This window comes from Malaclemys terrapin, chromosome 23 (assembly GCF_027887155.1).
Source record: "Malaclemys terrapin pileata isolate rMalTer1 chromosome 23, rMalTer1.hap1, whole genome shotgun sequence".
Taxonomy (NCBI): domain Eukaryota; kingdom Metazoa; phylum Chordata; order Testudines; family Emydidae; genus Malaclemys; species Malaclemys terrapin.
The window spans coordinates 1333983-1354365 of record NC_071527.1 but is presented as its reverse complement, the minus strand read 5'-3'; the positions used below and the strand labels follow the sequence as shown (position 1 = coordinate 1354365).

At 50.1% G+C, this 20383-nt stretch overlaps 1 protein-coding gene across 2 annotated transcripts; it reads left to right on the top strand.

Moving 5' to 3' along the window:
* Positions 1-2067: 2067 nt before the first annotated feature.
* On the top strand, positions 2068-19465 carry CCNT1 (cyclin T1). Of its 2 annotated transcripts, XM_054012651.1 has the most exons (9): positions 2068-2245; positions 2938-3019; positions 3769-3897; positions 4803-4863; positions 6788-6850; positions 7366-7411; positions 10961-11124; positions 11477-11547; positions 13583-19465. In XM_054012651.1, exons 1-9 carry the CDS (start codon positions 2226-2228, stop codon positions 14960-14962), a joined length of 2016 nt encoding a protein of 671 aa, XP_053868626.1. In that variant the 5' UTR covers positions 2068-2225; the 3' UTR covers positions 14963-19465. The 2 variants fall into 2 exon arrangements, with proteins under 2 accessions (XP_053868626.1, XP_053868625.1); XM_054012650.1 differs by lacking the exons at positions 2068-2245; positions 2938-3019; positions 4803-4863 and having other exon boundaries at positions 3828-3897.
* The last annotated feature ends 918 nt before the right edge of the window (positions 19466-20383 follow it).

Genomic DNA, 20383 nt, shown 5'->3' with positions numbered 1-20383 from the left:
ATGGGGGCCCTATCCCCCCTGAGGTTTTGGGGCACAACCGTCATACAAACATTTAATAGTAGAAGGGAATGCGAGAGGACTCATATGATACAAGGAAGAATCCAACTTTCCCAGCAGTCTTCCTTGTCCCGTTATTTCGTGCTGGACCCCTGGTGTAAACTAACATGGATAACATAGGATTTGCCATGGCTGAGCAGGGTTGTGGTTCATCTAATCCAGCATCCTGTCTCCAACAGGGGCAAGTCCCAGGGGCAGAAGGGCAAGACACCCTGAAGTGAGCAGTTGTAGAATAACCTTCCCCCAAGGAAAGTGCCGTCCTCCCCCTGACACTGAGTGGAGGGTTTGTCCCCATAAGCAGGGGCGTTTCTGTCTCTTGTAAAATACAGATTTGACTCTTGTCTGTGCATGTTCTCACTAGCCATATAAATGGCTGATCCTTTCAGCTCACCCTGCTGAGCTTTTGCCCTCAGTTCTATTCTGTGGCAGTGAGTTCCACTACTTGTGCTTTGTCGAAAGCGATGTCTCGTCAGATTGAAATGTCCTTGGTTGTCACCTTTCCGCTGTAATAGGAGATGGCACACCCAAGTTCCTTCTCCAATGTTTACTTGACACATTTCCGTCATGTCTCTTCTTTCTTCACTTAGTCCAAGTCCTTTCAACCCCTTTCTGTGTTTTCTCCGGGTCTGTAATCAACCTCATTACCTCTCTCTGAATCCCCTACGCTGCCCACTGTCAGAACAACCTATAGGAGAAACACCACATCCCAGGCAAGGGCCCCCCAGCTGTAGGGTGGCACGTTATTTTCTGCCGCATTCCTTAGGACCCCTTTTATCTTGTTTGCTTCTCTGAACACTGCTGTGCATTGAGAGGGGCAGCTCTCACCCCTGAGGGTTTATAGTGAACGTAGAGCCAGCCACTGGTATATGAGTAAGGGGTGGAAGCTGGGTCCCGGCTGGTGGGAATCAGACAGGCTGGGCTGAAGACAGCTGTGATTGTCCATGGGGTGGCCTGGGGTCACAGGGGCTGGAATCACAGATAGGGTCACTGGGGGGCTGGGGATACAAGTGGGGTTACAGGAGTCATGGGGGTGAGGTCACTGCGGGGCTGGGGATACAAGTGGGGCTATAGGGGTCACAGGGGCTGGGGGTCAGGTGGGGTCATGGTGTCACAGGTCACAGGTAGGGGCACTGGGGATACAAGTGGGGTTACAGGAGTCATGGGGGTGGGATCACTGGGGGACTGGGGATACAAGTGGGGCTATAGGGGTCATGGGGCTGGAGCTCACAGGTGGGGTCACTGGGGGGTTGGGAATACAAGTGGAGTTACAGGGGTCATGGGGGCTGGGGTCACAAGTAGGGTCACTGGGGGGCTGGGGATACAAGTGGGGGCTATAGGGCTCATGGGGCTGGAGGTCACAGGTAGGGTCACTGGGGGGCTGGGGTCACAAGTGGGGCTATAGGGGTCATGGGGGTCAGGTGGGGTCATGGGGTCACTGGGGGGCTGGGGTCACAAGTGGGGGCTATAGGGCTCATGGGGCTGGAGGTCACAGGTGGGGTCACTGGGGGGCTGGGATCACAAGTGGGGCTATAGGGGTCACGGGGGGTCAGATGGGGTCACAAGTGGGGCTATAGGGGTCATGGGGCTGGGGGTCAGGTGGGGTCACAAGTGGGGCTATAGGGGTCACTGGGGGGCTGGGGTCACAAGTGGGGCTATGGGGTCACGGGGGCTGGGGTCAGGCTGGCTGGAAGGGTCAGAGGTCAAGCCAGCATCCCCACCCAGCTATGTGCCTGTGGGCCTGGCTCCTGCGCATGCCCAGCTCTGTTCCCTAGGCGCCCCAGATCGTACGCATGCGCAGTAGGGGCCTAGCAGCAGCCTGCGCACAAGCCGGACTCGGCTCGTACTCCTGAACGGGGCACGCGCCGGCCGCATGCGCAGTGTAGCCCCGCGCGGGGCCCCGGCGCTCGCTCGGAGCCACGCGGGGACCGGGCCGCGCTCAGGGGCGCATGCGCGCGCGACGTTGCGCGCGCGCGCCCGGCGGGGCGTGCGCGCGCCCGCGGATCGCCATGGAGGCCTCGGCGAGCGGAGGGGCCGGCGGCGGCGGCGGCGCGGGGAAGCGCTGGTACTTCAGCCGGGAGCAGCTGGAGCGCAGCCCGTCCCGGCGCGCCGGGCTCGACCCCGACAAGGAGCTCTCGAACCGGCAGCAGGCGGCCAACCTGCTCCAGGACATGGGCCAGCGCCTCAACGTGTATCCGCGCCGGCCGGCCGGGTGGGCTGGGCCGCGGGGCCGGGCCTGGGCTCGAGTCGCGGGGCCGGGCCTGGGGCTCGAGTCGCGGGGGCCGGGCCTGGGGCTCGAGTCGCGGGGCCGGGCCTGGGGCTCGAGTCGCGGGGGCCGGGCCTGGGGCTCGAGTCGCGGGGCCGGGCCTGGGCTCGAGTCGCGGGGGCCGGGCCTGGGCTCGAGTCGCGGGGGCCGGGCCTGGGCTCGAGTCGCGGGGGCCGGGCCTGGGCTCGAGTCGCGGGGGCCGGGCCTGGGGCCCGAGGAGCGGGGCCGGGCCTGGGGCTCGAGTCGCGGGGCTGGGGCGGGCCTGGGGCTCGAGTCGCGGGGGCCGGGCGAGGGCGGCGGGCGGACCCGGCCCGGGAGCAGTAACGCGCTTCCTGGCCTCACGCGGGGTTTCCGGGGCGAGTCCCGGCGGCCCCGTGATGGCCGGGTGTATGCGCCGCCCCCCCCCCCCCCGGTCGTTATACTCGGGCGCCAGGCGGTGACAGTCCGCACGAGTCAGGCCATGTGTGTCAATGAACCTACCCCGCGAACCCTCTCGTCGCGGGCGGTGGCTGCCCTGCCCTGCCCTGGTCTGTCGGGCCCGGCTCGCCAGGAGTTCGCCAGGTGAAGCGGGACATGCACAGCGTCAGGGCGGCTTTTTCTTAACCGTGCGCCTTCAGCTCGCAGCTGACCATCAACACCGCCATCGTGTACATGCACCGCTTCTACATGGTCCAGTCCTTCACCCAGTTTCATCGCAATGTAAGTATCGTTCGGGCTGTCGCCTTCCCTTGTCTGAAAGCCATGACAATGTTCATTGTCCACGTTGCCCCCTCAATACGTTCGGGAAGCTGTGGCCAAGGCACAAGAGGGGGAGTCAGGAGATCTGGCTTCTTTCTGCTCTTTTTCTCTGCTGTGTGGCCCTGAGCGCATCACTTCTTTGTACCGCCGTTTACTGTTCTGTAAAATAGCCAGAGCTGATCTCTTTGGGCCAAAGCTGTAATGTAATTGACCGTACGGTAGTTCTACCTTTGTCACAGCTTTTGTCTTGCATCTGAAGAAGTGAGGTTCTTACCCACGAAAGCTTATACTCCCAATACTTCTGTTAGTCTGAAAGGTGCCCCAGGACCCTCTGTTGCTTTTGTCCCAGCTGACATTCTTTGGCTCTCTAAAAGATCTTTCTTGTTATGGGAATGGTCGCTCTAGTCAGTCTTAGAAATTGACTTTATGTAGCTTTAATCCTGAACTTTTACTGATGCTTTTAAAAAAAAAAAAAACATAAGGTTTTCCTACTACAGACATCTAAATGGGATACAGGAAGAGTATTCCCTCAAATCTGTATCTCCACCTTGTCTCTGTATTTGCGGCCTGGAGGAAATCAGTAAATACAATGGTTTTGGAGCTCTGAGATTGCTCCGTCTCATAGCAGCAGCCCCCATCAGGACACTAACATTACAGGCTTGTGAATACTTGAACCAGGAGACCACTTTTGTTTTTCTCCCTCCATGAAGTCTGTGGCACCAGCAGCCCTGTTCTTGGCAGCCAAGGTGGAGGAACAGCCTCGGAAGCTGGAGCATGTAATCAAGGTAGCGCATGCATGCCTGCATCCTCAGGACACCCTTCCAGACACTAGAAGTGAGGTAAGTGGCCAGACACCAGCAGAATGATTTCCATGCTCGAGAGGGAGGGATGAGAACATCCTCAAAGGGTACTGCGTCCTGAAACGTAGAATCCTGGTAACATAAGTAACTTGTGGGGCTAAAGCATCTCGTTAACTCCAGTACATAACCATCTGTTCTGTAAATGAGTGGTTACATCGCAGAATGCAGCTTTCAAATCAACCACTATTGTACAGCACAGTTTTCAGGCTTCTTCAGAGCAGATGACTTGTCTCTCCTGCTCTGTGATCTCTCCTGTTTCCCTCCGCTATGCGGGTGTGAGCGAAAGAATCCGATGTGCCGTGTAATCGTGTCTGTATTAGAGGCTTCTGAGTAGGGAGTGGACATGTCTGCCAGAGTTAAATAGCACTTGTAGCAAAGCAGAAAATGGTGTGTGCAGTTCAACCTCTCTCCACCCACCTACTGGTGGGATTGTTAAAAATGTTTCCGTTTTCCCCATCTCTCATGACAGCCCTTCAAAACTGGAACGGAGAGTCCTCCAGCCCTGCTGAAAGGGGGAACCTTTATCCAGGAGCCAAAGCTTGTAGAAAAAAATAGATGAAAAGGTTAAATTTTAACCCACACTGCTCATGTTGACATGTCCCTTCGTGTTTAAAACTCTTATGGAGAGAGAGAGAGACTAAAGCGTGTAGCTCCAGCCACAGCAACCCCTGTCCAATGAACACTAGCAGGGGAGTGTATCCATGCAGCACTCTGCTTTCTCTCTTCTGGGAGGGAATCTGTGCCGGTTCCCTCTAGTACTGAGTGGGATAAAGATTCCCCCTTGATTTTTATTTTTTGGCCTCCCTGAGAGAGAGAGTTAGAAATGTGCAGGCTTTATACAGAGTGCCTCATCGTGAGTAACCTGCCTGTCCTCTCAACCCCAGGCTTACCTGCAGCAAGCTCAAGACCTGGTCATTCTAGAGAGCATTATACTGCAGACCCTGGGTAAGTTTTTCAAAGCGGACGGGCTTCCACTCGAATCCCAGACCCAGGAGGGTTCTGCAGAGCGGAGAGTCTAATCCTACAGTCTTCTCCACAGCTGGAGGGCAGATGCACAGCTGGCCAATGAGAGAGCAAGAGTCCAGGCAACAAACTTTTTTCACACCACCAATTCATGACTTGCTTCTAATACATGTGTTTTCAGGTTTCACTTTCTTTATTTTGAGTTGTTAACAGCTTAAACATGCAGAGTTTGGCTTGTTTCTATCCCCAACAGGTTTTGTTCTGCTTGGATGCCAGTTACTCTGGGTACAAGTGCTATAAATTGTAAGAGTGTGGCACTCTAATCCAGTGGCTGGAATAGGAGACAATCCACTCTGGGTAGCGAAGGGAGCCTAGAATGAATGTTCATGTTTTGATCAGGTTACTTGCTGCTCACGTTCAGATGGGCTATTGTAGCATCAGTTTTCTTTGGAGTTTTTTTTTGTTTGTTTGTTTGTTTTAATGTAGCCCTCTACCTCTAAGATTTGGCCTTTTCTATGGCTCTACTAGATACCTGAGTGGTAGAGGCTTCTGTTTATAGCAACCATGACTAAGAAAAAGCCAAGAGAATCTTTTATTTATTTTTTTATATATATATATTTTAAATGATCTTTACTGATTCATTCAGGAAACAACTAAGTCAGGAGATGACTAAGGGGGGCTATGATAGAGGTATATAAAATCATGACATGTGTGGAGAAAGTCAATAAGGAAGTGTTATTTACTCCTCCTCGTAACACAAGAACTAGGGGGCACCAAATGAAATTAATAGGCAGCAGGTTTAAAACAAACAAAAGGACGTATTTTTTCACATAACGCACAGTCAACCTGTGGAACTCCTTGCCAGAGGATGTTGTGAAGGCCAAGATTATAACAGGGTTCAAAAAAGAACTAGATAAGTTCCTGGAGGATAGGTCCATCAATGGCTATTGTCCAGGCTGGACAGGGACAGTATCCCTAGCCTCTTGTTTGCCAGAAGCTGGGAATGGGCGACGGGATGGATCACTTGATTCCCTGCTCTGTTCATTCTCTCTGGGGCCCCTGGGCTTGGCCGCTGTCGGAAGACCGGATACTGGGCTGGATGGACTGTTGGTCTGATCCAGTCTGGCTGTTCTTATTCAAACCCTTCTCACTAGTCTTTAGCCTGCAAGGTAGTTAATAGCACTTTACATCTTTATAATACTTGACAAAACTTCACTACTCCTAACTGCCCTGTGAAGTGCGTAAGCATCCCTATCTTGGAGTGCAGAAGCGAGGGCCAGAGATGTTACGTGGCTTGCCCACAGTTACACAGCAAGATACCTTTGGAGTCAGCATTTGAAGTGTAGAATGTCCTGTGCTCCGTCCTCCTAGTTGCCTCTTCTAGAACCCCAGTTCTGCCATGAATACGTTGGTGAGAGACGTAAACAGACACAAGTGGATGCTCAGCATGTGGGCTATCATTTTAAAAACTAAATGGAAAACTGAAGCAAGGATTAACCTCATATGACATTCATGCTACAGGCTCCCTCGAATGGAAGACACCTGCTTCCTTGTGGCTTTTTGGGTGACACACATTCCTTTGAGCAAATGCTAGTTTTCTTCCTTCCAGCTGCTGCAAGAGGCTTTGTCCTAGTTAAAATCCCTAATAGGTGTTTTGTTTCCAGTGACGTCTCTTCTGCAATAAGCTATTTAGCTGCTTGGAAACCAGTGACCTTCCAGTTTTGTGACTGGACAGCTTGATCCTTCTGCTTTATTCCTGCTTGCCTTTGAGCAGACAGTGTGAGCGTTTAGTGCAGAGGGGAAGCTGACTTGCCTCCCCAGGAGCAGGAGGCATGTCCGATGTGTGGAAATTATGAGGGTGCCATGTCTGTTACCTAATGGCCATGTGTCTCTGCCATTCTTTCAGGGTTCGAGATCACTATTGATCACCCCCATACGCACGTGGTGAAGTGCACGCAGCTTGTGCGAGGTAAGAGACCTAAAGTGTGCTGTTGAACGCTTGCTACCTTCCCTCACAGAGGTGGCTGTATTTCTGTGCTGGGTGAAGTGGTTCCTCTAGAGAGCTCAGAGTTTAAATAACATGGGATGCTTTGGTTGAAAAGAGCTGTTTAAGCAGGAGGTGGGAGCAGTCATTAACAGCGGTCCCTGTGAATTACCCAGACAGATACCCCACAGAGTGTTTCGTGGTGGGGTATCTAACGTCGAAGTAAAGATGCTGCAGTGGCAAATTGCTGAAATGGGTGCGGGAATGGGTATAATTTTGAGTTTCTGTAAAGCACAACACAGTGGTTTTGTTAAATGCAAGTTTTCTGTTGCTGTGGGGCAGAACTGAAACAAATCAAACCAGTGGGATCTTTCATATCCAGTTTTGTGCTTTCTGTGGCCACTCCCTGTAGAAGACTGTACTTCTAGCAGACTAGTACCCTGGAAGTCTCGGCCAAAGCGTTCAAGCTAACTCTTGTTTTTTTTCCTTTCCCTTTCCAGCCAGCAAGGATTTGGCACAAACTTCCTACTTCATGGCGACCAACAGGTTGTTACTTTGAATTGATTCCTATGTTTCTAGCAGAGGGTTTTATCTGGAGGTGGGGGGTGGGGGGGAAATGCCATTTGGACGCATTGGAGGATTATCTAGTGAGTTTGGGAGAGAGGGGGGGTGCAACAGAAGAAAGGGTCCCTGTCCCATGGAGCAGTCTACAGCAGATGAGGGGACAGCCCCTGGACAGTGCAGACTTCTGTTTGGGCAGTTAATAGAAGAAGAAGAAATTGATTTGAAAGGGAGTATTTGAAGAAGTGACTCTAAGTGCTTATTTGCATTACTGAAGTGCCTGGGAGCCCTGTCATGGACCGGGAACCCATGGTGCTAGGCACTGTCCAAACAGAACCAAGCAATGCCTCCTGCCCCAGAGAGCCTTGCAGTTGACAAGACAGCAGGTGGATACGGATAGATGGGGGAATGTGAGGAAGTAGTGAGAGATTTGGCAGTGTGCTATGCAGTGGTCTGATGCTAGATGTTTACTCCTGAAGAGATGGACTTAGAAAAGAACTAAGGTAGTTTGGCGTCTTTCTCTTAAGATCTTGAGGTGACTTCAGATTTTCAAATAAGGATTGAAAAATTAATTCCAGTACCAATAAGAGGCCCAAATTGGAATCTCTTAAAAAATGGAAATTCTTGCGGCCATTACTTCATGCAAATGCATGGAATCCAGTTCAGTGAAAAGTTGTTTAACTTCAACCATGTGTACTGGAGACACCTAGGTTTCATTCAGGAGGAGCTGTTGGAGAAAGGCAGAGCAATATAGCGAGAAACGTCAAAGGCAGAGACATGCCCTTAGGTATGCAGCTCTCTGCATCAGAAAGGACTGGTTCAGCAGGTGAACTCAGACTTAGGCTTCGTATACTTAAGTCTTTCCCGTAGAGCTCTGTTGGTTGGAGGTGGGGGGACCACATCCCTAAGTGACGTAGCTTTACTAGCATAGCTTATTTGGGGAACTGTATAAGCTGCATCTCTATTAGGGTGACTTGTGGCCTGGCTATGCCAATAGTCCGTTTCTAGTGTAGATAAGGCCTCAGTTGGAGAATCTGCTTCTATTCCCTGCTCTGCCACTGATTGTGCGTGAATCACACACACACATATCTTGGGCAAGTCCCACTCTGTCCTGCCGTCCCTATGAAATGGAAGTAATTCTCTCCCATCTCTGCAGATTGCTCCAAGGATCTCTGCTGAACTGTTTTTTAATCCTGAGATTACTGATGCATGCTCTCAACCTTCACTCCATCTTAATGTAGCTTTTTGTCTGGGCACTCTTTTTTAAATGACACATTTCAGACATGAACTTACAGAACAAGAAACGCAAAGGAAATGCTACAGTGTGGTCGTTCTAGTGATTTGTGGTTATGTACTATCAACCATAAATCATTCTTTAAAATGTTAACTCTTGAGGGCAGGTTCACCGGTACCCCAGAGCAGTGCACAGCGGCCAGAGCTTACTGGCTAGTTAAACTGGTTCCAGCAGCTTTGCATCACCAGAGCAGCACATAGCAACCCTAGTATACTGGCAGATCTGGCTCTTAATTTGGAATTGACTTAATGGTTTCGAGGCTTGTTGGGTGAGTCCAGTTTCTGTGAAAGGAGAGGGGCGTGGGTGGCAGACCCCTGTCCATGAGTCCCAGTGTCAGTGCTTTCCAAGTTTCCTCGACACTGTTTTCTTGATGCCCAAGGCAACAGTGACAGTTGGGCCAAGTAATAGACCAGTGAAAACTCTTGACATGAGACCAGGCTCCCTTATAGACCACTGAGGCATCAACCAGTGGATTTATGGCATGGCAATTGGCTGTAGAAGTAGAGTAGTGATTGGCTGAGTTATCTGTCACGACCTAATTTAAATTACCTGAACCCTGTTTGGGGCCTATACAATAATCATAACAGTTAGTTACAGCGATTTGTTAATGACTTAGCTTACTTTACGACTGACATTTGTACAAATGTAGGCCATGCGCTAGATTTATTTTTAAGTAAAACAAAGGTTTGGAGAGTCCATTCTGAGAAGAACAGGAGTACTTGTGGCACCGTAGAGACTAACAGATGTATTTGAGCATAAGCTCTCGTGGGCTACAGGCCACTTCTTTGGATGCATCGAGTGGAACATATAGTAAGGAGATTATACACACACACACACACACACACACACACACACACACACACACACACACACACACACACACACACACACACACACACACACACCATGAAAAGGTGGGAGTTGCCCAACTAACTGTAAGAGGCTAATTAATAGAAAAAACGTTTATAGTGATAATCAAGATAGCCCATTTCAGACAGTTTAACAAGAAGGTGTGAGGATACTTAACATGGGGAAATAGCCACCTTTTCATGGTGTCTGTGTGTCTCCTCACTGTATGTTCCATTCTATGCATCCGAAGAAGTGGGCTGTAGTCCACGAAAGCTTATGCTCTAATAAATTTTAGTCTCTAAGGTGCCACAAGTACTCCTGTTCTTTTTGCGGATACAGACTAACACGGCTGCTACTCTGAAACCTGCCATTCTGAGAAAATAATTCAGAACAAAGAAGACCAACATATACTAAATCTCCTACAGGACTAAGTTTTTATTATATTCTAACTACAATTAGATTAATCTAGGAAATTCTCAGGAAACTAATCTTGTATTCTAAGAGTGGGTGCTGTAAAGTTGTGGCGAATACAATGTATTTTTCATACAAAGCAGAGGTTGAATCCCTGTGAAATGGAGCTCAACCTTAACTCTGAATGGCACCTCCATAATAAATTGTCCTATGAAGTGGATTTGAGGCTTTGTTTGCCATGTCGGGGGAGAAGGGGGTGCTGAGGCCCAGTCCTGTCCTGCAGTGTCTTTCTGAGTTGGCAGTTGTTAATCCCCCAGTTCCATCGACATTCAGAAGTTGTGTGGTTTGAGGAAGCCAAGGTTTGAGAGTAGGAGGCAGGAGTGGAAGTCTCTGTGGGCTTCGTTGTTTGAACTGTTGGTTGTTGGGTCTCTCACAATGATGTATGTGTCATTACCGATCACATTGACTTCACAGGAGTTTTGCTTGGCTTGGGAATCAGCATTTTCCAGCCATGTGAATTTGCTTCAGCAGGAGGAATGGAGCTGTCTCAATCTCTTCTCAGGTTGAGCAGAGCCCACTTTCGAGCGTAGGCTCTACCAAGAACCAAGCTGCCCGCTGCTTCTCTTGGGTTCTGAGATTGGGCCTCAGGGGAGTTCTGCTGAAGTCCGGCATAACTTAGTTTCTTTTCCCCCTGCAATAGGCAATGGGCCCCAGAGCCCAGAGTTGGGAGGAGCTTGTGAAGAAGCCTGGAAATGAATTGGTTTGAGCAGCACAGGGAAATAACAAGTGACTTGGCAGTGCATAGAGACGCCTTGACAACAAGGGATGTATTGGGGGAGGAATTGCCCTTTTCCCTTCAGGAACGTTCCCACCATGCCCACCACTTCCGCAGTGTCTGTTCAGCGGGGGATTGTGTGTGCTGAGATTCAGGCTTGGGAGTTCATGGCTTTCTGTTTCTCTCTCCCTGCTGGTGACGTCAGCCTGCACCTGACCACCTTCAGCCTGCAGTACACCCCTCCCGTTGTGGCCTGCGTCTGTATCCACCTGGCTTGTAAGTGGTCCAACTGGGAGATCCCAGTCTCCACGGACGGGAAGCACTGGTGGGAATACGTTGATGGCACTGTAACTCTGGAGCTCTTAGACGGTAAGTTTTGGAGCAAGGTCCCCCCAAAAAGGCACTCTTATTATCTTGGCATCTGTTCCTGGGTCTGCCATTCAGACACAGCCACTGACCAATTCATGGACTTCAAGGGCTTCTGATCTTGCCAAGGTTTTCAGTGTGGCAGCTCCTGTGGTGCAATAGAGATAGTAGAAGTCATGAAGTGGGATGAGTTTCAATAGTCAGCGCTACTACTTCACCGTATTTCCCTTCCTGAAATAGCTCCATCTCCTCATGAATAGCTTCACCCGTCAGGGAGCAGCGGGCTGCTGGCTTGTGACTGCTCTACATCCTCCCTCTGACCCTCTTGTCTGTGTTTTGTGTATCCCCTTTACAGAGCTGACTCATGAATTCCTGCAGATTCTTGAGAAAACTCCCAACCGGCTCAAACGCATCCGCAACTGGCGGGTAAGAATTTCCTCTCTTGGGGCTGCTGTCCACTGGTCTGGCTCTGAGTCTCCTGTCTGGCTTCTGAGCTGTGTTGTCTCTAGTTCGGGCAGTGCTCAGGGGAGGGGCACTTTGAGATTAAGGTTTAACAGACCATACATTTCTGTTTTCATTAGTCTTGAATTAACTCATTGATGAGCTAGCTTTTTTTTTTTTTTCTTTTCTAGCCAGGGCTTGACAAACCCGTTCCTTATGGAGGCTTATGTAATACCTCCCCATCTGTGAGCGAGTGGGGAGGGCTGGGCTGCCCCTTTCTGTGGCCTCTAATCTTTACTTTAATGTATGTTTGAAGCCATAAGGGCTACACGAACATAAGAACGGCCAGAGTGGGTCAGACCAAAGGTCCATCTAGCCCAGTGTCCTGTCTGTCAACAGTCGCCAATGCCAGGTGCCCCAGAGGGAATGAACAGAACAGGGAATCATCAAATGAGCCATCCCCTGGCAAATGGAGGCTAGGGACACCATCCCTGCCCAGCCTGGCTAATAGCCATTGATGGACCTATCCTCCATGAACTTAACTAGTTCTTTTTAGAACCCTGTTATAGTCTTGGCCTTCACAACATCCTCTGGCAAGGAGTTCCACAGGTTGACTGTGCGTTTTGTGTGAAATTCTTCCTTTTGTTTGTTTTTAAACCTGCTGCCTATTGATTCCATTTGGTGACCCCTAGCTCCTGTGTTATGAGAAGGAGTAAATAACACTTACTTTCTCCACACCAGTCATGATTTTATAGACCTCTATCATAGCCCCCCATATTCGTCTCTTTTCCAAGCTGAAAAGTCCCAGTCTTATTAATCTCTCCTCAGATGGCAGCCTTTCCATACCCCTAATCACTTTTGTTGCCCTTTTCTGAACCTTTTCCAATTCCAATATATCTTTTTTGAGATGGGGCGACCACAGCTGCGTGCAATATTCAAGATGTGGGCGTACCATGGATTTATATAGAGGCAACATGATATTTTCTGTCTTATTATCTATCCCTTTCTTAATGATTCCCGTTAGATTTTTTTTGACTGCTGCTGCACTTTGAGTGGATGTTTTCAGGGAACTATCCACAATGGCGCCACGATCTTTCTTGAGTGATAACCGCTAATTTAGACCCCATCGTTTTATATGTATAGTTGGGATTATGTTTTCCAATGTGCATTACTTTGTATTTATCTGCATTGAATTTCATCTGCCATTTTGTTGCCCAGTCACCCAAAGCTTTTGAGAGAGCCTTTTGTAGCTCTTCACAGTCTGCTTTGGACTCCAGTATCTTGAGTAGTTTTGTCATCTGCAGATTTTGCCACCTCACTGTTTACCCCTTTTTCCAGATCATTTATGAATGTTAAATAGGACTGGGCCCAGTACAGACCCCTGTGGGACACCACTATTTACCTCTCTCCATTCTGAAAACTGACCATTTATTCCTACCCTTTGTTTCCTGTCTTTTAACCGGTTACCGATCCCTGCGAGAACCCCATGACAGCTTACTTTACTTAATCTTTGGTGAGGGACCTTGTCAAAGGCTTTCTGAAAATCTAAGGGCACTAAGTCTACGGGATCCCCCTTGTCCACATGTTGACTTTTCAATAACAAGTTATGTTCATCTATGTGTCTGACACTATAGAAAAGAACAAACTTTTCAACCAGTGTGCTCGGTACTGAAGTCAGGCTTCCCGGCCTGTAATTGCTGGGGTCTCCTCTGGAGCCCTTTTTGCTGCTGTCTCTATTTGTAAATGTGTGGTCTCTTCTGGGGCAAAAATGTGTTTCGCAAACAGTTTTCTCCCCCAGGCTGGTGCAGGAGCAGGTGAGAGATGTGCAACTTGTTGCAGGACCATCTAGTGTGATAGCCCCAATACGAGGGAAACTGCGTGATTGTGGGCACCTCAGTTTTGCTGCTAAGTCTGCACTGTGGCAGTTGCTCGCTTCGTCTCCATGAGTGGGTAACAGGGCCTGTGTCGGTGACATAAAGCCACCGAGGTACAAATGCCCTTTCTTGCTGCTTTATTGCAGGCCTCCCAAGCAGCCAAGAAATCCAAAGCAGATGACCAAGGAGAAGACGAGTGCCTCTCAGAGCAAACTATTCTCAGCATGATCTCCAGGAACAATTCCGACATGAACATTGCAGGCTTAATGAGTATGTCAACTTCCTCGACTGCAGGAGCCGGGCCTCCCCTCCCAGATGCAGAGGACTCTCCCAGTGACCTGAGCAGTATGGATATGTTTCAGCCAGAGCACTGGATGTCCCACCATCCTCCACACAAGCTAGAGGCTGGCCAGGTTCACAGGACTAACGAAAGCTCAGCAGCCCCTGAACAGGATGGCGCGGCTTACCAGAAGCAGGGCGGCAAGAGCGCGCCGTCGGCAAAGGTGTCGCTGAAAGAGTACCGCGCCAAGCACGCCGAAGAGCTGGCCGCACAGAAGCGGCAGCTGGAGAACATGGAGGCCAACGTGCGGTCTCAGTACGCCTATGCTGCACAGAATCTCCTGGTCCAGCAGCAGAGGGAGAGGGAAGTCCAGCAGGAGAACAACCCCTCCCCAGTCGTCCTGAAGATTCCCACCAGCAGCTCCGAAAGCGCAGAGCGCCCTCCTTTGGAAAAGAGCGACAAGGCCTCCGCCCTGAAGCTGAGGATCCCTGTGGCAGGGGGAGGAGGGGACAGACCACTCTCCTCCAAACCAGAGGAGATCAAAATGCGCATCAAGGTGCCGACTGCCTCGGATCGGCACAGCTCCTCAGACGAGAGCAGCGGGAAGAGCCGGGAGCACAAGGAGAAACACAAGGCCCACTTGTCCAACCACCACCATCACAATCATCACTTGCACAAACACTTGCATGCGCAGCCCGCAGCTGGGGCCAGCGGCGCTGGGGGCAAGCGACCGGGAGACTCTAAACACAGCAGCCAGCAGAACACCCTGGCCCATAAAAGCTTCAGCTTGTCTGGGGCCTCTCGGAAGAGGCCTCTCCTGGAAGAGGCGTCGGCTGCTGCACATGAGCACCAGCCGAAAATCAGTAAGAGCTCCAAAGCTGCTGGCGTGCAATTTTCCTTTGCCCAGGTTCCTGGGCACAGCTTGGAGGCAGCTGGCCTCCCCTTCCCCCAGGCTGGCAAAGCCAGGGGGGCCCACGGGAAATCGGACAAAGGCCCCACTGGGGCTAACGGGCACAACACAAACCAGGCCATTGACTACCAGGATACAGTCAACATGCTTCACTCGCTGCTGAGTGCCCAGGGTATGCAGCCCACCCAGCCCCCGGCTTTCGACTTCGCCCACTCGTATGGCGAGTACTTGAATCCAAGGGCCCCTGGGAGCTCCAGAGCTGCCAACACGGACAAGCCCCGACCGCCCCCACTGCCCTCAGAACCCCCTCCCCCCCTCCCTCCTTTGCCCAAGTAAAGTCCTTTTTACTACTGAATTTGTATAGACATGCCTGGAATCTGGGCCGCCCCCTGCAGGGGAGGGGCAGGGTGGTCTGACCCCACTGCCTCACAAAACTATTTTATTATTATTATTATTATTATTATTTTTATTATTGGTCTTAGAGTTCGGAGTCCTCCAAGCTGTGAAAGGATAAGAAATGTCCTTCCTTCTCCTTGCTCTCCCCATCAGAATCCCATGGGGCTGCAGGGGCCTGCCCCCTCTGGGTGTGTGCGGGGATGCGGGGGTACCTAAAGTGTGTCGCAGAATCTCTTAAAGACATTTTTAAAATAATTTAAACAGTAAGTGATATCTGTTCGTAGTATTTTGTTCACTTTAATTTTGTGAAGCTGCAGGTGGTATAAAGTGCCCTGTGCTGTTGCAGGGGCTGGGGGAGGGAGCTCGTTTGAACGCTGAGTGGTATAGAGAAGGTGGTCAGGAGCTGACCTGTAAGAAGAGGGCCATGAATGGAAGCAGCATGGTCTGGTGGTGATGGAGCCAGGGAATCCCAGCGTGGGGCATTACCTGGGCTGAGTCACTTCAGTTTCCTCGTTTGTGAAATAAGGTTGGTGCCGACCACCACCTCCCCCTTGCAAAGGGCTTTACCCACCGGTTGGTATTGGCTCTGTCCCTCCTTCCTGTGGAGGGGAGGATCCCTCTGCACCTCAGTATCACTGGGAGGCAAGGGCAGTTCCCTACCAGATCATGCTGGTTCCATTGAAAAGTCCCCACTGCTGTGACCGGCTCAGTCTGCCGTGTGCCAGTAGTGAGGAGGGTGACTGGAGTGTGGCTGGCTGCTATGCGAAGGGCCCGCTGAAATGCGGGTGGGTCTGCAGCCTAGAGTGGCCAGGACCTGGCATCGCTGTGGGAGCAGCAGCAAGGTGGCATCAGGGCTCTGGCTCCAGTCTCCTGTGGGGGGAAGCCTGACAGCGGAGCTGAGATTGGGGAGGGGGGAAGCTGCTGTGACCAGGAGGGTGACGAAACAGAATTGTGATTGGGGGTGCTTCAAAGTGAATTTCAATCACATTATGGAATGAGATTCTTCCTATTTGTTGTTACAAAGAAAAAATGCTGCAAAAAAGTGAATTGTTTTGAAATAGTCCTTTCTAGGGGGCTGGGGTCAAATGTGACAGGACCAGTCAGGCCAGTGTGTGACTTGAGTTTTCACTGCACAAGGGGCTGGGACCCCCACTTGGGCTGACATTCCTGCGGGGGTTGGGAATCTGTCTGCATCTCCCCCAGCCATCTGCCTGTGTATTTCTGCCTGCTCAGTTGCCCATAGAGACAAGCGGTCAAGTACTTGTAGCTGGCTTGAGTTCTGGGGGCTGTATTTGGAACTGGAGCCCCCTGAAGGTGGCTGGAAAGAGATCTAGTCATTTCTGCCTAATGCAGAATCCTCCTTCCGTTTGCCCAGGTCTCTTGGAATCTGACCGTTTAACATCCCTGCTGGCTAGCACTGTAGTTCTAATGCAGAGTATGTGAGCCAAAGATGCAGTGCAGACATCTCCTAGGATCTGAGACAGGTCGCAGTCTGGGTTTTTAATGGCATCCTCTCAAAATGCACAAGTCCTCTGCAAAGCTTGGGCTGGATTCTGCTCTTACTCTGGTGTCAATCTGGGGGAAATTGCTGAAGTCAATCCAGACTGACACAAGTTTTACCCAGAGGAGAGTCTGACCCAGTGCAGATGGCTGATGTCAAGCAAAAGCACCAAGATACAGATTAGGATCAGCCTACCCCTGTCTCCTGTTCTCCATGCTGCATTGTTAGAGCAGTTGAGTTTCTGCTGGCTAGAAAAGTCCATCCTGCATCTGTGTGGCATAGACCGGAGGGCACCACTAGGGGTAGCTCGTGGAGGGGTCCCTATGGCTGCTTCGCTGTTGTTCTCTCACAGAACTTGGACCCAGCGCTGCTGTGGAAGCAGGGGAGCCCTAGCTAGTTTGGGCCAAGCTTTTTTGTTTCATTTACTAATCTCTCCAAGAAGCTGGAGGTTTTCCCTTGTGGCTCAGGTTATAATTTTCCAACTTTCCAGTAAACTGTCTTCACACGCTTCTGGGAAACGTCCTCTCCCCTGCATTGAACTCTGCCTGGCTTTTTAACGTTCTGTTTAACCTGGAACTGCACTGTCCCAGGCCAGGGAGACTGTATTTCAGTGCAGGGCTGTCAGCAAGTACCAGCCTCATCTGGTTTTGAGTGCAAAACTTTTATTCCCCTTTTATATATGTAACACTGAGCCTCCGAGCAGGAATTTGGTTTTTGCTTAAGCCGCAGCTTTTGTGACACACTAGCTGTCTCTTTAACCAAGCCATTTATGAGGCTTTTTTAAATCACGGACATAAGCACTTTCTAGCTCTGCCCTTTTGCTATTGGGGATTTTTAGCTTACTGTTCAGATGTAACCTCCTCTGCAGGGGTTGGATGGAGCGAACCCTTCATAGGGTTCAACAGACTGGGGTTTCTCTGGGGGGAGGGGAGGGTGTGTCTTGTCAGTTTCTGGAAAACGTTTTTTGAAATGGCTACATTTCTTTGAACTTCCAGCTGCAAGCTAGCCCTGGGGCTGATGCACTGCTCTTAGCTCTCTGCTATAAAGTACATCCCAGGGCCAGGCTTCAGGAATTCTGTTCCCATTTGGATCCCTCGGCCCAACTGTCAAATTTATCTCCTTCACAACCGGTGTGAGCTTGCGAATCCTGCATAATTTGTGGTATGTGAGGGGCACAGGCCTTGCCGGTATTTGTCCTGTATGGTGGATTCTATTTAAAGCATAGGGCCTGGGTTAAGATTGTGGGGGACAAATTCTGGGGGGAAAATCTTTGTTCTCTAGGTTTCCTTCCCTTTTGTGATTTAAAAAAAAAAAAAAAGTACAAAAAGGTAAATTACTTATAGGGGGGTTTCCTTTTTAAGATGCAATGAGTTCAGCTTGAATCATGGGGGGAACTTTCTTCTGGCATCCCTACCCAAAACGCATCTCACATCCCATATGGAAAAAAGAGCACAATGCACTGGGTAGAGAAATCACTAGTGTTTCAGGTACTCTTAAATGCATGAATTCAGTGTCTGCTGTACCATCTAAAATTGCCTCTAGGTTTTATCCAGAATTCTTGGTGTGTTCATGGAATAGATCAGAGACTCTGACTTCCCCTATGCTATGGGACCAACTGGGGTGTGATGGGACGAGTGGGCATTAATGGATCAGGAAGTGGAAGTAGGAGGCCCTGACTTACTCATTTGGGATTCTGTGGTGACCAAACTAAGCTTTGGTCTAAGCTGACTTCTCCTGGCAGTGGAAAGAATGGCATGGGTGTCGGTCACTGGATGGTGGAGGCGAGGCTGCTGTACCTTAAATACTTGCTAGTTGCTTTTCCTGCATTGCCCCTTTGTGTGTAAGTTACCTGGCTTCCTCAGCCCCTGCATGCCAGGCCTGTGCAAAGACAGCTACTCTGCCACTTGCACTGGATGGGAAATGTACAACGCTGCTGAAATTGGCAGACACGTTCCATGGATATTCCAAATTCAATTTGTCCCCATTTTTCTGGAGAAGTTGGGGAGTAAAATACAGGGTCTGTGAAATCTCAGCAATGAGAGAACGAAGCTCTGCCTGAACTTTCCACAGCACAGAGAACCTCCTGCAGTCATGAATCTGCTCTTTTTCACACAGACACTAAGGCCAACCTGGATTGTGAAAATAGCAGCCCTGCCCCCATAGCACTCCAACATGCTTTTCCCTCTGAGGAAGTGAAGGGTCTAAAATTCTTCATTCCTTTGTTTGGAGAAGTGATGGGAGGGAAGGATGACTGCAGGGGGAGGAAGGGTTAATTTAATACTATTCTGAAGTGTTACAAATATTTAAACTTTGGACATTATTTTTTAAAAGGAGAGATGTTTGCTACAGTTCCATTGTAAACTCATTTCCCTTTGAGACATGGCTACACTGTCAGTCTGGGAGGGGCACAACTGGCTTGAACCTTCACTGGTGCGATGCGAAAGGAACACTTGACAGCATTCAAAGTATTGGTGCTTCACAACACCTTTTGACTACTGGCGGTCTGCACAGGGTGAGCTGGTGGTGGTGGTGGGGGGTGATACAACCGCACCATTGCGAAGCTTTCTCCTTTCTACGATTATATGGAACTCAGATTGGATTCAAACAACCTTTTTTTTTTTTTTTTTTTTTTTAAACCCACATCAAGCCAAAGAGCCAAATTAATGTGTTTTCTGATCTCTCACTCAGGGTCTGCCTTGTGGTTGCAAACTGACCGATTTTGGGTTTTTTTCCCTTCCCTTCCACTGCTGCCTGTCTCCTGATACCTACTGCATCTCCCCCCGCCCCCCACCCCATACAGAATGTGAAGAGTTTCCTCTGCACAAACCAGCAGAAAGCTGGCTAACTAATTTGGCTATAGGTGTTTGGGATCTTGCTGTCAAGTATGTTTCTCTCTGTATTTATCCACATCAATAAAAGTTAAAGGCAAAGGAGTCAACGAATTCAACTGCTTCTTGTCGTTTTTTTAACTGATAATTACAAAGGGGAAATAGGCTGACCTTGAGGTTAAGGTGCAGACTTTAGAAGGGGGAGCCCTCGGTGCTACGCCTGAGTCTGCCCCAGACTTTGTTGGTGTTCCTCAGTTTCCCATACTGAAGGTAGGGCGTGGCGTGTCAGCCTCCCAGCTTGGAGGTTGAGTTAATGAGGGTTTGACAGGGCTGACTGGCTGGGGAAGTGCCACTGGTTAAGACTCCTGGAGAAAAAGATGGTGAATAAACTACTACAAGAGGAAAAACCCTCCCTGATATCATCTGTTCGGTGTACAGAAAAATAGGAAGGCCCTGATTGCATCGAAGGCAATAGTGTGCTCCTAGTCTCTTGCTGTGCATAATTCCCTATTCAGAGCTTTTATTATGCTGAAGGCTGGAGAGCCAGCCGTGAAAAAGAACTCCAGCGTGACAAGCCTGACACTGAATTTATAGTCTAGGAGGAATGGCCTAACCCTAGTTTGTGCATGGGACAGCTGGAATTTGCTTCCCTCTCAGTGACTCTGATCATGGCCCAAGATGGGTATTGTATCTAGCTAGGCATGCGATTTGTAACTGTGCTATGAAGGAAAGGTGGTTACTCTGAAACCTGTCTGGCTTGGCTGAGGCTGTGAAGTCGCTGCTTTCCTGATAGCATCTTCATACCTCTGTGAAAGGAGGGGCTGGTCTTAATCCACAAAGCTAACCTGCCCTTCTGGTTCTGAAATTGTTCCCTCTGCAGTCTGGAGGAGAGCGAGGTGGGCCCATGGTACTGGTTCTTGGGGGTGGGGGGGTGTCCAGGTTCTCCAGTGCCATGTGGAGGGTGGCAACCTCCTTTTTTAAAGGGGCAGGGAAGGGACCCTGCTGCCCAGGAGGAGCCGTAGGGGTTGCTGC